A 15,893-nucleotide genomic window follows, 5' to 3' on the forward strand; every position below is an offset into this window, starting at 1 on the left:
GAAGAGACTTGTAAACAAAGACTGGATGTTGTGAACCGTCTTTGTTTAATCTCACAGATTATCACCATATAAAGGATGTTGTACTGTAAGGACAGACCCAGGAGAGAACCCCCCCCCCCCCCCCCATGACAGACCACCACCATGACCAGAACCTCTGACCTCTGACCTGGTTCAGCAAACGCCACACAGCTGCAGGCCCGTTTACCAGATGGGAGGGGTACTGGGGGCTCCAGAGGAACCATTCAGAACCGACTCCACCGCTTTGACTGGACTGACAGACGACCGCTGCAGGTGACTCCACCCACACCAAGACACCGCCGTCTGCAGTACAGACCATGTGACCTGGACCATGCAGCAACGGTCTACCGTCCTGTTCACGGATGATGAGGGTCACCTCACACACATGATGGTCGGCGTAGACCATCATTTCACGGAACCGCATGTAGAACTTGTGGAAGAGTGGACCGCCTCAGAACATCATGAGGTTAGTGAGGAGCAGGAGACGCCGAGGTCCAGCTGTCACTGCAGCCAATGGAGGACAAACTGCTGACACGGTCCATGTTTGGGGTTTGGGGGGACCTTTAGTATAAAGCACTGGTCATAATAAGAATAAATTAAATATCTGATCCTGATCAGGACATAACATCCAATTCCAACTGATTCTGCAACTACGTGATTGGACCCAAGTTCTGATCATGTGATCGGATCAGGACATCCCCAGTACCCAGGCAGTTGTAGTCTGGTGTTTGATATTGAACATGAGGGAGCAAGACAACAATGTAAGAGTGTGCAACAGTGAACCCAGTGAGTGTAATGAAAGTTTATCATAGAAATGTCAAGACGAGCAGCACCGCTTTTGGACAAGTTGATACTAAATGTGAATCTTGACTTTTGCTTTGTGGCTCTCAGACTAGAATATTCATTTAATTACTAATTCAGTGAGGTGGGGACAGTCCCATGGCGGGACAGTCCCATGGCGGGACAGTCCCATGGCGGACAGTCCCATGGCGGACAGTCCCATGGTGGGACAGCCTCATGCTCCATGAAGCAGAAACGCGAGTCAGTCCGTGTTGAGTTTTGGATAGGCCTTCATGTTCTTGACATGTTCTGTGTGTTCTCCATGATGTTTGTTCTCAGATGTCTGTCAGGACGTCAGCAGCAGGACAGTCAAATGATGACCCTCAGGGAGCGAGGGGCGGCTAGAATTTACAACCCCCCCCCTCCTCTAAATCAGTGGTCAGATGATCAACAGACAGCTTTTTTCTTCATGGTCTCATGTTCTTGCTGTGGAGAATCTGCCAACCCACCCTGATAAATGTGCTGTAAGACGCCTCTGTGTGAGATGTCATGTTGAATTATTTTGGAATGATCTTTTTTTCTCCTCCCCCCCTCAGTTTAGTCCGTGGAGCTTTTCTGTCTTTACTGAGCGACTTCCTGTCCTGCCCCATCAGTCTTCTCAGTATCTTTGTCCTCTGCATCTGCTGAGCTCCTCTTCATCATCTTCCTCGCTGCTCCGTACTTCTCTGCCATGTGGTTCCTGCTGTTTGCTGTGTGCAGCTGTGTTCTGCTCTTCCTGCTCTTCATCTTCCTCCTGACCACTGGAAAGCGCCACAAAGTCTTCAGTGAGAAGTGTCTGAGGCCCCCCGAACCCCTGGTCCTCGACATCAGAGAGAGGGACGCCCGGCTGAAGAAGGGTAAAGAAAGGCAAAGTGTTTTGATGTTCAGTGTGTGTCAGGGATGGGCATCATACGTGATCACACCATCCGTGTTACGGAATAAGCTGTTGCACGGACACGTCTGTGGGTGAGGAGGAGGAGGAGGTGGAGTGTTTCTTCCAGCAGTCACAGCTCCAGGATAAAAATGAGACGCTGCAGGAAAAATGGATTCTGTCAAATATTTTATATTTTTTGGCAAAACTGGAATCCATTTTAAAAGCTGCCAAAAATGTTTTTAGTTAATTATTTAGTTGAGAGTTTTACTTTGAGCTCCACCCCCTCCAGGCCTCTTTCAGCAGTTCTGCACCAAAGCACAGCCAGATGTTGTGAGAATCATCTCACTCTTTGTTGTTGCAGAGCTCAGCGACAAACACAACTCATTTCCCTAAATATACATTTCTGTTCTGGAAATCCTTCCATGTTTCTGTAAACTGTAAGCTAGTGGGAGACAGTGTAATCAAAGGGATGATGGGAAATGGGGTCAGGCTTACTCCCCCCACAACTCAGAGGTGAATGACCTCCTGCTGCTCTGCAGAAACTAGAAAAAACACAGGTTTTAGATTTTGTCACCATCATGAAGAGCGCCGGGAACACTTTGGAGACGGATCACGAGGCTCTAAGACAGCGTCGCAAATGAGGAGCTCTTTATTTTTAGACTTTCATCCGACATAATGCGTAGCTTTTATACTTAAAAATATGTTGTCGTAGAAACCAGACAACGTTGAGTGTTGAAAGAGATTTCACAGTTTTCCGGAGGCTTTACAGTAACAGTCATCGATGACTTTGTGTCCTACGGCGTTGACCCAACGGCCCCTCCCTTCATCTTCTGATCTGTTTTCAAAGCCTTCCCAGTCGTTTTCAGACATGATGATGTCGTTTTAGCCCAAATGTAAAATCCGGTGTGGTTTTCTGGAACATAGTTTCTGCAGAGCGGCAGGAGTAGAGTGGCGGAGGAGACGTGGGCGGGGCTGTTGGCGTGGAAAAAACCTGGAGTGGAGCACTGAGACTCAGCCCCGCCCACTTCAGTTTTTACGTCACATCTGAGATCTTTTTTTTCTTCTGCTGATTCACAGTGATTTGAGTACAGAAACCCTCAGAAATGCCGTTTTATTCCTAATTTTCTTTATAAGTATGTCCTCCATTGTGAGAAAAATGCTACAGGAAGACGTTAAAAACACCATTTTCATTAGAGTGGGACTTGAAATAATGGGACAGGCTGGAGTGATGCTTTTGACACGTATGTCCTGATGCCCTCTTCCACACACGGGTTTGGACAAATGTAACTCTGTGATTGGAACAGACAAGGAATGCCCAGAAGTTTCTGGGCATTCAACTGCTCACATTCAGCTGGTGCTTTCAACAGAAAATGCATTTATGAAGAGATGAAAATCAAAGGTTCTGTGGAGACCGGATCATGGAGCAAACGTCCACCCCTAACCCTCCAAAGACGTCCAAGCGTCTTCTCCCTGACCAAAGCTCAGCACTCGCCTGTTTGTCTGCAGGCTTTCGCTTGGACAGGGTTCCCGTGGCGCTGGATGCGGTGGTCATTGGCAGTGGCATTGGAGGTTTGACCACAGCGGCGCTTCTGTCTAAAGCTGGGAAAAGGGTTCTGGTTCTGGAGCAGCATGACACAGCAGGAGGCTGCACACACACTTTCCAGAAGAAAGGCTTTGAGTTTGATGTGGGTAAGTGTGGCTCAGAGGAAAACCATCAACCATCCAGCAGGAATCTCTGGGTGGCTCAGAGTTTCCAAACTACTGCGTTACTCATAGACTACACTATATCTCAAAGTGGTAGAATACCAGCCCAACAGCCCACTCGTGGATGGATGTAGAACAGTCATTATGTGAAGAGATTAAACTCAGATTTTCCATTTATTAGCAGTTCCGTTAAGCGTTATGTTTGCTCTAAATGTTTTCATATCACAGCATGGTGGCACTCCTTTAAACGACTAATTCTGACTCCCATTAAGAACAATCCTGACATCCTGATAGAGGAAAGATGGTGAAGTTCTCCAGCTGGCAGGCTGATTGTGCTGCACATACTAAACATGTACCGTGATTCATTCTCTCTTTTGAAAATGTGAAGAAAAAATACGGAACAAGTGCCAAGAACCTCTTTAAAGCTCTTTTTAGCACAAACGCCACACATCCATCACAGTGATGCACGCTTCCACACACGCAGAGCCCTTTGGAGGGGGCGTTTAGGGGATCGGGTGTCGCTGTTGGAGGACAGAGACCTCCGTTTTGCCCCCACTCCACCGATTTTAACTTCCCCCCCTTAGCATATGAACACACACCAGGAGGATGGGGGTCATGTTGGACCCTGTCTCCCGCCACGACCAGGGTTGGATGGGCCGGCGACTGGATGTTCGGGGGGGGTCCTGTACTCCATATCTGGCAGCTCACTTTCTGTGTGGTGGGGGAGTCCATAATGGCCCCCGTTTATGGAACAGGAAAAGGCTCAAGACCCATTTTTTAACCTCTCTGTTCCCTTTGGCCCTCAGCTGGGGGTCTGTGGGGGCGTGACCTCCCCCTCTGTTCCAGTGGTGGGGGTCTAGTACGATTGTGGGCGGTTGGTCCTAGGTATCCGTCTGTTGCCGGGGGGGTTTGACCCCCCCCCCCCGGTAATGCTGTATTCACTCTTTTCTTTGGTCTTTGCTGCTCTTTTTTCTTTCTTTTTGCAAATGCATTACCGCCAGTGATGTTGTCTTTTTCTCCTGCTTAGTCTTGGAAAAAGAGAACTTCACCAAGATGCTGATCAATATATAAGATGATTGACAGCCCAAGGCTCTGGTGCAATATGCCATGATTGGGGGGGCCATTTCATTGTTTTTGCAGTTTGGAGGGAATGGTGTTAGATTATAAAGTTTTTGTTTTAAATAACAAATGTGTCAGGAAGGACATCTGACACCAAATATGCAAACCAGACCAATGAAATCCATAGCGGGTTGGTCGAGGCCCGGGTTAAAAACGACCACCATCTGTGGGGTTCACCGCCGGTGCCGGTGGAAATTTGCCTGCTGTTGGTCGAAGACGGAGAGGAGGAAGACGCGTGTGTAAGAGAGAGGAGGAAGGTTGTGAGAGTTGGCTTAGCTATGGAGGTTAGAGACTTTGAATGTTGGAACTATGACAGGAAAAGGTAGAGTTGGTTGACATGATGCAGAGGAGGAAGGTGGACCTACTGTGTCCAGGAGACCCGGTGGAACGGTAGCAAGGCTAGAAGCTCAGGAGCTGGGCTTAAGTTGTTCTAAGAAGGAAAAACTCTGGTTGGACCTTGATTCAGTGATGATGAGCATCACTAGAAGTGAGTCAGTTGTCATTGGTGCACATTCACATGTTTATCATTTCTAAAGAAGCAGAGGGGAAAATGACTTACAGTTTACAGTATGAAGGGTTTAAGCTCAAAAGACCACATGGACGCTCTTCTAAGCCAACTTTATTACTTGCATAGAACATTTTGAAGTGACTGTTCACCAAACACTGGTTTTAGTAGTGATTGAGGAAAAGGCGTTCATTTTCTGTGGGTAAAAAATAAATTCAGCCAGCGATCGGACTATTCCTCAGGTCAGAGGGGGGAAACCATCATTAGATGGTTTCAGAACAATTATTTTCCAGCTAAAAGCTTGATCAAAACCATGAACACTCTGTTTTTTTGGATCTTCAGGTATCCATTACCTGGGCCAGCTCCATGAGAACAGTCTGCTGAAGGTTGCTTTGGACCAGATCACAGAGGGACAGCTACGCTTTGCAAAGCTGGAACAGCACTACGACACGGTCCTCCTGGGTCAGCAGGACCGACGCAGGTCTCTGTGTTTGCAGACTTTGACCCCCCTCTGTCATTTTATCCTGTGCCATGGTCATTTTGTCCAATCCCAGTAAAGTCCTGACAGACCTGTTTTCTACTGTCTTCTCTTTCTCAGGGAATACCACATCCACTCAGGGAAAACAGAGATGGCAGCGTGCCTCAAGAAGCAGTTCCCAGAAGAAGAGGAGGCCATTGATGAGTTCATGAGGCTGATGAAGGTAGAAAAGCTGCACTGATGGTTCACAATAATCCAGGGCTGAAAAAGAGCTGGAGAAACCTGAAATGAACTAAAAAGAAAAGAAAAAAAGGTTTTATTTCAAAGATTATGTACAATTATTCAAACAATCATTTAAAAGTGAAATGGATAAATGAGGATGATAAAGAGAATAATAACTTAAAAGCTAAAACAAAGTGTTTGATTTCTGATGAAAGTAAACAAGATAAAACAGAAGCAGCTGCATCTTCAGCCGACCGTACCTGTGCGGTTCAAATGAAAGACCAAAACTTTTCCTAAACTAAAGCTGGAGAACTCAGAAGAGGAACTGAAACGTTTTAGGGTGGTCCTAATGGGGCAGAGACCCTTTTTGAATTATTTAAAATGAATCCATAATCATGAATTATTTATTTATTATTGTCATTAATGAGCAACCAAATAACATTTAGAGCATCAGCAATTATCCTAGCTGTTTCCAAGACAGGGAAAAACTCCCATTTACCAAATAAATACCCAATGAATAAATAACCCAAGTGCAAATTAAACACACAAACACACAAACAAACAAACAAATAAATAAATAAATAAGGCTCCTTTACTCTTGTTGAAGGTGGAGCTTAGAACATTGGCCGTAACCTGAAAAAACCACGGCTTCCATCCAAACAGAGCTGCTTCTACAGTGTTGATCAGACCCTTCTCCATGCAGCAGCTGCTGTGTTGCTGCTTCAGGCCCATCAACACACCTGACAGAGGAAGCCAAACCCTTTTCACCAACCAGTGCTGTACTGAGCTGAAGTTTGATTCCAAAAACCTCCAGGATTTATGAAGCAAGAAGCTAAACTGCGTTTATTTACACCATGTTGTTTGAGGAGAAGCCAAAACAGCCATAATGCATGAGGGCAGACACCAGAAAGTTTTGAGAAACACAGTTAACCTATGAAAGGAAAGTGTGTCCTCCAAAAGAAACTCGAATGTCCAACAATAGACAGGCCCGACATAAAATAAGACCGCTGACCCAGCCATGCTGTCAGCTCCCTGCCATGGCAGCTAACCCAAATGTAACTCACACAAAAGACGGAAGAAAGCCTCAAAGTTCAGCTAACCAAGGCCAAGGCCCAGACTAGAACAACAAAAACCCAGCAGAGGACAAAGGAAGTGAGAAACCCCAATGCCAGAGAAGGCATGAACCAAAGCACCTAACAATAGGTCTACACCTGCCAGGTGAACAGTGGGACAGAGAGGGGAAGGGAAGGAACGCACCAGCAAGAGACAAGCATGTAAAGAGTTGAGAAAAGTGGACTGAAGCTTTGTTCTTGCTGCAGCTGGCCTCCCGGAGAACTCCTCTCATTGCTGTCTTGAAGATGATACCCTCCTGGCTGGTAAAGCTTCTGATCTGGACTGGTCTTTTGAACCGAATATCTTCAGTGTTCTGCCTTGCAACAACCAACCATGCAGCCATGATGTCGCGCCTCACACAGAACAAGGACTTGCAGGCTTTGTCTGCCTACCTGTTTTATGGTCCTGAACATCTCATACACAGACGGATGAGGTGCGTACTGAGCATGCTCCTCACCGTCCCGTGTCACCTCTCTCCCTTGTAGGAGTCCCTCCCAAAGAGTCCAGCTTCCTCATCAATGCACTTCTTCTTCATCACTACAAACGCGGCGCCTTCTATCCAGTGGGAGGGGCCAGTGAATTTGCTTTCCACATCATTCCTGTGATTCAGCAAGCAGGTGGAGAAGTTCTGGTCAGAGCAAAGGTGCAGAGCATCCTCATCAACAGTCAAGGGGAAGCCTGTGGTGAGTATTTCTCTGTCAAACACATTTGTCCACAAGATGGAAATTCATTATGAAAAAGGAAGTCAAAATCTCCTCAACAAAATAATGAAAGCAGTTAGAAACACAGTGTTGTGGAAAGACATTAACATGTAGAAATGTTGGGTATCTGTTTTGCAGATGTTGTTTATGTTGAAAACATGGAATTCATCTTTTAACAATATTCTTTTTTTTGACGGTATTGATGTTTTATAGACATGTTATTCATCTTTTGAAGATAAAGTAGTCATCATCCCTTTTTAGGTAGAAAAACAATGTATTGCATGTTTTGTGTAGCATAAGATTCAACACTAAATTCACTGAATATTCATTTGCAACTAACAGTAAATGCTAAAGTACTGCAGTGAATGGAAAAAACGTAAACATTTACCGTGTTAACGGTGCTTGCAGCCTTGCACCAAGAAGTGATGGGAGTTTTGATCACGAGTCATGATCCTGGATATTACTGGATTAGCCTTTGCCTATTTGCTGCTCGACACAGCGACCTGGGCGCGCAGGCGCTGTTGCTACGATTGAGTCACGTCAACAGAACTCTGCTGTTCCATTTTATGACAGGCAGGCTTCAACCACAAAATTCGGGCTAGCTCCCTCTCGATTGGATTATTTTCTTCCCATCATTTTTGCAGTTGCTGGCCAAACGTTGCGTCCACTTTTGTGATTCTTTGCAGACTTGTTTGGGTTTCGTCATTACTTCACTCAGCATGACGAGCAATACTGGATGCATAGTAATGGCACATGTGTGTCACATCCTGTCCTGTGACGCCAATCCAGTAATATATAGCAAAGGCGCTGATCTTTGAGATGAAAGGATGAAGGAAAGCAAAATGAATAACAGATTTGAGATGCAAACATTGACCTCATTCGTTGCATTTTTGTTCACCAAACCCTAACGACAGACAGAGAAGCCCGCAGAAGCATCATGTGACCAAACATGGTTTCACGGTGTGGAGGTATTCTAGGTGCAGTCATAAAACACCTCATAGATTTCCACTTTTATGGTCAACATGTTCACAGAATGGTGCAAGTTTGCCATTCTGGAATGCAAAGTGACACAACTGAAGCCCCCACTTCAGATAAGACTTTGTGACACCACAGATCAAAAACAAAATCCAGATTTACTTTTCAACAAAAGAGTAACAATCACTGAACATATAGAGCAGCATTGGACCACCTTTAATAAGTTTCTTCTTACAAAATGTTGGTAGCCTGGAACAGAGGAGTTCATCTGACTTTACAGCATGTGACAAACAAGACATTTACTGGGCTAGTTGTTTCAGTGATACATTAAAAGTCAAACTAAATGTTTGAGATCTTTTCAAAACACGTATTTACCAGTTCTAGTGTCTCCTGTTCGGTGGTACAAACGAGACAGCAGTTCCCAGAAGTGAGATAGCACACAGGGATGAGGTCCACATGCTGGTGTGTGTGTGTGTGTGGGGGGGGGGGGGGGGGGGGGGGGGGGGGGGGGGGGGGTGCAGACAACAACCTGGTCCTCAACGTCTCCAAGACCAAATAATTTATTATTGACTTCAGGAGGAAGAAGTCCAACCATTAGCCCATCTACATCAAGATTTATCTTAACTAATTAAATGTGCACCCTTCAGTTTTTATCAATATGGGCAGCCGTGGTGCAGCGGTAGGGCGGTCGACCCATGATGGTAAGATTGCAGGTTTGATTCCCGCCTTGCACACCCAGGTGTGGAAGTGTCCTTGGGCAAGACACTGAACCCCACCCTGCCTCTGGTGGGAGGTTGGCGCCAGTGTTCGGCGGCGGAGCCGCCATCAGTGTGTGAATGTGACTGTAAAGCGCTTTGGGCCTTGTAGGTGGAAGAGCGCTATATAATTATACGCCATTTACCAATATGTGTTTGTGTGCCAGGTGTAACAGTTCTGAGAGGCCAAGAAGAGACAGAGATCCGTGCCCCTGTTGTCATTTCTGATGCTGGAATTTTCAACACCTTCCAGAAATTTCTACCTCAGCAAATACAAGACAAACCAGGTGATGCTTCAAAGTAACCCACCGCATTGATTTTCTTGGTTAAAACGTTCCTCATTTTCTTCAATGTGTGTGTTTGTGTGTAGAGATCCGCTCACTTTTGGGGATGTTGCACCACGGCATGGGCTCCTTCTTGGTCTTTGTAGGTCTGGAGGGAACCAAAGAAGAGCTGAACATTGTATCTACTAACTTCTGGATGTACAAAGACAATGACCTGGACTCGCTGTGAGCTTGATCTGTTGTTTCAGACTTTTTGGTTTGGCATGTGCTGCTTCTGACAATCTATACATAACTGTCTTCATGAACAGAAGAGTCCCTTGAAAAGTTGTTGTTTTTCCAAATGTAGCTCATGTTTGTCTTTTGTGTATCTGTTCTTCTGACTTTGTGGGAAGAATGGAACAATACTTTTCGCTGAGCAAAGAAGAGGTCTTGGGAAACATCCCGATGATGTTCATTACCTTCCCATCTGCCAAAGACCCAATGTCCATCATCAAACAGCCAGGTAACTTGTCCGTAATAAACTACTGCAAGAGTAGTGTTCATGCACAGCAACTTTACAGCAGCAGACGGCTGAACAACAGGAAGTGCATGCAGTCTTTCTCCACCATTTTGACACCTCACCACTGAAAATACTTAGATGCAGAAAAATGGCTCTTTAACAGGTGACACCATTTTTTCAGATCCAGATTCTTGTTGTCTAAACTTCTGATATAATTACTTTAGCATAAATAGTATGTCTTTAATATAATCTATACTAAACCATTTGACCTCTCCTGTGTGGACATTGGTATTTTGTAGATTAGTCTGGTAAACTAAACCTTTTTGTCATAGCGTCTTTACACTGCTAGTAACCCTGGATTAGAAGTGTTTAGTGCTTTTCTGGTGGGAAAACACAGAATGCAGTGCCCAAGGGTTCTTCTAATTTTTTTTTGCAATTATTTCTCATGGACTTTTCCTGAGTTTGGGTTATTTATATCCTCCTGTTGTTTCAAAGTGACTATTGCCTAAAGATCCATCAGCTCGTGCTCTCTATTTTCCTTAAATGTGAAGCGGTAGAGTTCAGTGTCCCTCTTCTTACAGCTTTAAAGGGTTAAGTGAACCCCATACAATGATGGGGGACACCTCCCCAGTGTCATTTATTTTTAAAAATTCCTTAATGTTTTCCTTTATTTTAGACACTATTACAGGTCTATTGAGTTTATGCTAATTTATTTCCACATTGCATTTCTCTTTCCCAAAGCAAAGTCCAGAGATAGAACAGGTCCTGACCTTCTGTGTTTTTTGCGTTGGAGTGTTTTGGTTTGTAGCTGGCCGGGCAGCTGTGGTGCAGAGGTAGAGCCGTTGACCTCTGATTGGAAGATGGCAGGTTCAGTTCCTGTTCTGCCCACCCGTGTGTCAAAGTGTGGTGGTTATCGGTTGGCTCCAGTGTTCGGCAGCATGTGTTCATGGGTGAATGGGTCTGTAATAAAGTGCAGTATAGACGTGCCATTTACCATTTTAAGTGTTTATTCTGTCTTTTTTTCATTTCTGATTAAACCGTTTTTCCGTCTCTTCATCCTGCATCTGGTTCCTTAGAGATTTCCTCCTCACATCCACAGTAACTGAAGAGCTTCTTCTCCCTGTACAGGTAAGTCCTGCATGACCCTGCTAACCATGGCTCGATATGAGTGGTTTGAGGAATGGGAGGGGACGAAGCTTGGGAGGAGGGGCCAGGACTATTTGAACCTCAAAAGTGGTATGGCTGAGGAGCTGCTGGAGTGGGCGCTCAGCATTTTCCCTCAACTGCGGAACAAGGTACGTTTTTGTATTTGTGCATGAATATACTGTTGCACACACTCACTGACCACTTCCTTAGGCACACCTGTCCATCTGCTCGTTAATGCAAATTTCTAATCCGCCAATCACACAACAGCAGCTCAAGGCATGTAGACATAGTCCAGACCATCTGCTGCAGTTCAAACCAAGCAGCAGAATGAAGAAGAAAGGTGATTGAAGTGACTTTGAATGTGGTTGTTGGTGCCAAACAGCCTGGTCTGAGGATTTCAGAAACTGCTGATCTACTGGGATTTTCACCCACAACCATCTCTAGTGTTTACAGAGAATGGTCCTAAAAGAGAAAATATCCAGAGAGCAGCAGGTCTGTGGTCAGAAATCTCTTGTTGATGCCAGAGGTCAGACTGGTTCCAGCTGATAGAAAGACAACAGGAACTCAAAGAACCACTGGTTCCAACAAAGGTCTGCAGAAGAGCATCTCTGAAAGAACAACACGTCCAACCTGGAGGCAGATGGACTACAGCAGCAGAAGACCACACTGGGTCCCACTGCTGTGAGCCAAGAACAGGAAACTGAGGCTACAATTCACACAGACTCACCAAAACTGGACCATAGAAGATGGAAAAACATTGTCTGGTCTGATGAGTGTCCATTTCTGCTGCCACATTCAGATGGTAGGGTCAGAATTTGGCCTCAACAACATGAAAGCATGGATCCATCCTGCCTTGTATCAGTGGTTCAGGCTGGTGGTGGTGGTGTCATGGTGTGGGGGATGTTTTCTCAGTACCAGTTGAGCATGGTTCCAACCCCACAGCCTACCTGAGTATTGCTGCTGACCATGTCCATCCCTTTCTGACCACAGTGGACCATCTTCTGATGCTACTTCCAACAGGATAAGGCTCCATGTCATCAAGCTGGAATCATCTCAGGCTGATTCCTAGAACATGACAATGAGTTCTCTGGACTCAAACGGACTCCACAGTCACCAGAACCCAATAGAGAACCTTTGGGATGTGGTGGAACGGGAGACCAGCATCATGGATGTTCAGCAGATAAATCTGCTGCAACTGGGTGATGCTGTCATGTCAGCGTGGACCAAAGTCTCTGAGGAAGGTTTCCAGAACCGTGTTGAACCGATGACACCAAGGATTAAGGCGGTTCTGAAGGGAAAAGGGGGTCCAACCCGGTACTAGTAAAACCTAATGAAGTGGCCAATGAGTGTAAATGTGTTACTTTTTTGTCTTCTGTGCCAAAATGTTATATTTCTTATGGCTTTTGTTGTAAGAGAAAGAATTGTATGATTTTTTTTCATAAACAAAAAAATGAAAATGTCTTCTTTAAAAAGGGAGGAAGCTGCCTGATAAAGAAAAAACAGTTATTGATTTAAGAGGTGGTGAAATCCAGAAACTGGTATGGGTGTCCAGAAGGTGAAAGGTTTCCAAGTGGTTGATCCGGCTGGAAGTGGAAGAAGACGATGATGATGACTAGAATCAGAAAAAGGCCAGATCAAAGTCTGAACAAATGTGGGTTCAATACTAAAAAACAGCTGACAGACTGGCTGGTAAGGGTTGTCAGAAACGCTCTTCAGCATGGCCAGGGTGAAGAGAGACGGGTTCCAGGTGTTTCTGCCAAACCATGACAGAGAATCCGAACTTAATAATAATAATGGATTAGATTTATCTGCGCTTTTCCAGACGCTCAAAGTTCTTACATTGTGTCCATTATTCATTCACTCCTCATTCATACTTGGTGATGGTAGCTACTGTTGTAGCCACAGCTGCCCTGGGGCAGACTGACAGAGGCGTGGCTGCCAGTTGGCGCCTACGGCCCCTCTGACCATCACCAGGACATTCATGCACATTCACACACCAGTGGAGCCACACTGGAGGCAAGGAGGGTGGAGTGTCTTGCCCAAGGACACAACAACATTTTGGCTGGTGGGAGTGGGGATTGAACCGCTGACCATCGATCATTGGACGACCCGCTCAACCACCTGAGCCACTGCCGCCCTTGGCTTCACTTCAATTTAAACTGCAACTAACTTTGTTGTTTAGGTGGTGATGGTGGAGGCTGCCACCCCACTGACCAATGTTCATTATTTGGGAGCTCCAAGAGGGGAGATGTATGCCGCTGAGCACAACGTGGAGCGCTTCAACCCGGAAGCCATCGCTGCAACTCGAGCACAGACGCCCATCCATGGCCTCTACTTAACAGGTTACAATTTAACACTATACCAATACAATGTCAAACAGGTTTGTCGGTTCAGATGACAGGATTCAGACTCTGACAGGAGAGCAGGGACATCTCATAAAAGATGTCAAACTAAATTTGTAGTCAAGAATCTACGGCTGCAGATTGTCTCTTCATGGTATTTTTCTATTTTAAGGATTGTTTGTGGTGGTGTGTGTGCACGTGTGTGTGTGTGCGTGCGTGTGTCTGTGCAGGTCAGGACGTGTTCTGTAATGGCATGGCAGGAGCCGTGCACGGTGGGCTGCTGTGTGCCTCGGCCGTTCTCAATCAGATCCTCTACATTGATCTTCTGCGTCTGAAAATGCGGCTGAAACACCGGCAGTAGGAGGGGCGGGGCTGTTAACGGACCACAGTCGCCGCCGCTCCTCAGACGCCTGACGTCACACTTCAACAAAGCTCTTAGCCCCTGTTCGGCCAGCTCGTCTCCAGTTCACCTGCAGCCTCATACGCTGGTCCCTGCCCCCCCCCCCCACATCACATAAACCTGTTCATCATTGTGCTTCTTTCTGGCAGTGGGGGCTGTCTTTTCTTCACCTACACTCTGCCCCCAGGTGAACCAAGGGCAGGTGTATGTTTTTTTCCCACCATCATCTCTTTCCTTCCTCATTACACCCCCCACCCCCCACGAGAAACAACTGGTGCTGGCGACGTTAGCTGCCTTAGAACAACTTCCCTTTCTCTGATGAATAAAGTATAAATCATCTGTTGATCATGTCGTGTATTTCGTTCTGAGAATCACTGATTTGATTTTTGAAGTCCTGATCACCGAAGGAACAAACGGATGTCTGTTGGTAGAGATTCCTTAACAGACTATTTAGAAACATTAACAAGCATTACTAATGTGTTTATGAGTTGTTTGTTAGCATTGATAATAGCAATAGCATTAATAAATAAAAATAACAACTGTCTTTGTTAAAAGTGTGAGTGTTTTGCAGCAGCTAAAGTGTCACCTGTCTTCATTTTCACAAAGCTCATTCATAAAATGCTCAGAAGTGATGAACGAATATTAATTCTCTTTGTAAATAGTGTTTTACAGCGATTCGTCTAAAGTGTGGGATTTTTTGCCACAAACAACCAGATGGAGCTTGAATTGTTTTATAAAATTAAAAGTAAGAAAAGTTACAAAACCTTTTGGAACATTCGGATACACAAAGTCACAATCAACTTTTCAAGAACTTTTGTCAACCAACAAAAACCCAGCAAAGCCTGAATTTATTTTCAATTATCAAAAATGTTTCAGTGATGTTTTTGTATTCGAGTGGATTATTATTTATGCTGAGATAGTTACACTGACTGTAGCACATCCAACTGACATCATTTCAGGTTTGATGTAAAGTTGCGACAGCAGGCATCTGATGAAATGACACACCTGTTCTCATCTCCAGCATGAAGACTTTATTTATGCAACAGTTATCTCCAGTATTTCATCTCTAATGATTGACAAAACTAATAAACCACTACAAGAGCTAAAAAAACACATTACAAACACAAAACTCAGTGTCAATGCAGAAAGTGTGCACAGTTTCAGTCTGTTTGTGACATGCAGATACTGTTTTTGTGTAGGTGCTAATGAGTGTTGCACCCCCCACATCTGAGTCGGACTCTTTCATTGTGAAACTCTTCGGTGTTGACGCTCCTCACCCCCTCCGGTCAGTGTCCCTCAGCAGCTGTGAGGACTTCCTGTGCAGGAATGACGTTGGCGGTACCTCAGCGGTTCTTCCTCTCAAACTGCTGTTCAGCTGATAGGAGGAGCTGCTGGTTGGCCTCCTGCAGCTGCAGACCTGTTTCTTGGACGTACTGGAATCCTCATCATGTATGTCAAAATTATTGGCTGTATATGAAAACTTTAGGGGTGTGGACTTCAAACAAGCTCACTCCTGATTGGCAACAGTAGTTGCCATAGAAACATTGAGTCTGACTGACTCGGACCAATCGCTGTTTACTTACGTTGTCTGGCTCCAACATGGAGAATTCTGTATCGGAGAAAAAAGGGGACTAAATTGGCTTTGTCACTACCCAAATATTATGTCACTTCCTCTTTGTGACCGACATTGGAACAGTTACGCAATTTCATTTACATTTTGCTGGAGCTGAGTTTATTCTGAAAGAGTGTCTGCAAATCTTTGTATCCAGGTGTCTTACAGAATACTAAATCCCCCGTAAGAGTGATTATAAGTCAGACACTTTATGGAACAGTCACATCAAAGCTGCAGTTTGTCCCAAACGCTTCTCTGTGACACAAAGGTTAATTGGTCAGAAATAAATGTTCCTCTCTGGAAAACCCAGCTGAGACAGCAAACAGA

The 15,893-nt window shown here is 45.2% G+C and overlaps 1 protein-coding gene across 1 annotated transcript; it reads left to right on the forward strand.

Moving 5' to 3' along the window:
* Nucleotides 1-1,388: 1,388 nt before the first annotated feature.
* LOC101173846 (putative all-trans-retinol 13,14-reductase) lies at nucleotides 1,389-14,495 on the forward strand. Its single transcript, XM_004086419.3, has 12 exons — nucleotides 1,389-1,694; nucleotides 3,218-3,400; nucleotides 5,382-5,520; nucleotides 5,638-5,740; nucleotides 7,059-7,254; nucleotides 7,338-7,535; nucleotides 9,451-9,570; nucleotides 9,654-9,792; nucleotides 9,960-10,069; nucleotides 11,195-11,361; nucleotides 13,395-13,554; nucleotides 13,785-14,495. Exons 1-12 carry the CDS (start codon nucleotides 1,529-1,531, stop codon nucleotides 13,913-13,915), a joined length of 1,812 nt encoding a protein of 603 aa, XP_004086467.1. The 5' UTR covers nucleotides 1,389-1,528; the 3' UTR covers nucleotides 13,916-14,495.
* Nucleotides 14,496-15,893: the final 1,398 nt, after the last annotated feature.

The sequence above is a fragment of the Oryzias latipes genome, chromosome 8 (genome assembly GCF_002234675.1).
Source record: "Oryzias latipes chromosome 8, ASM223467v1".
NCBI classification, from domain to species: domain Eukaryota; kingdom Metazoa; phylum Chordata; class Actinopteri; order Beloniformes; family Adrianichthyidae; genus Oryzias; species Oryzias latipes.

Bases quoted from the DNA above. Each gene is read 5' to 3' on its own strand.
- LOC101173846 (XM_004086419.3), top strand. From the start codon at position 1,529: ATGTGGTTCCTGCTGTTTGCTGTGTGCAGCTGTGTTCTGCTCTTCCTG. The intron at 1,695-3,217 runs GTAAAGAAAGGC...GTTTGTCTGCAG, and splicing joins GGACGCCCGGCTGAAGAAGG to GCTTTCGCTTGGACAGGGTT. The intron at 11,362-13,394 runs GTACGTTTTTGT...TTTGTTGTTTAG, and splicing joins TCCCTCAACTGCGGAACAAG to GTGGTGATGGTGGAGGCTGC.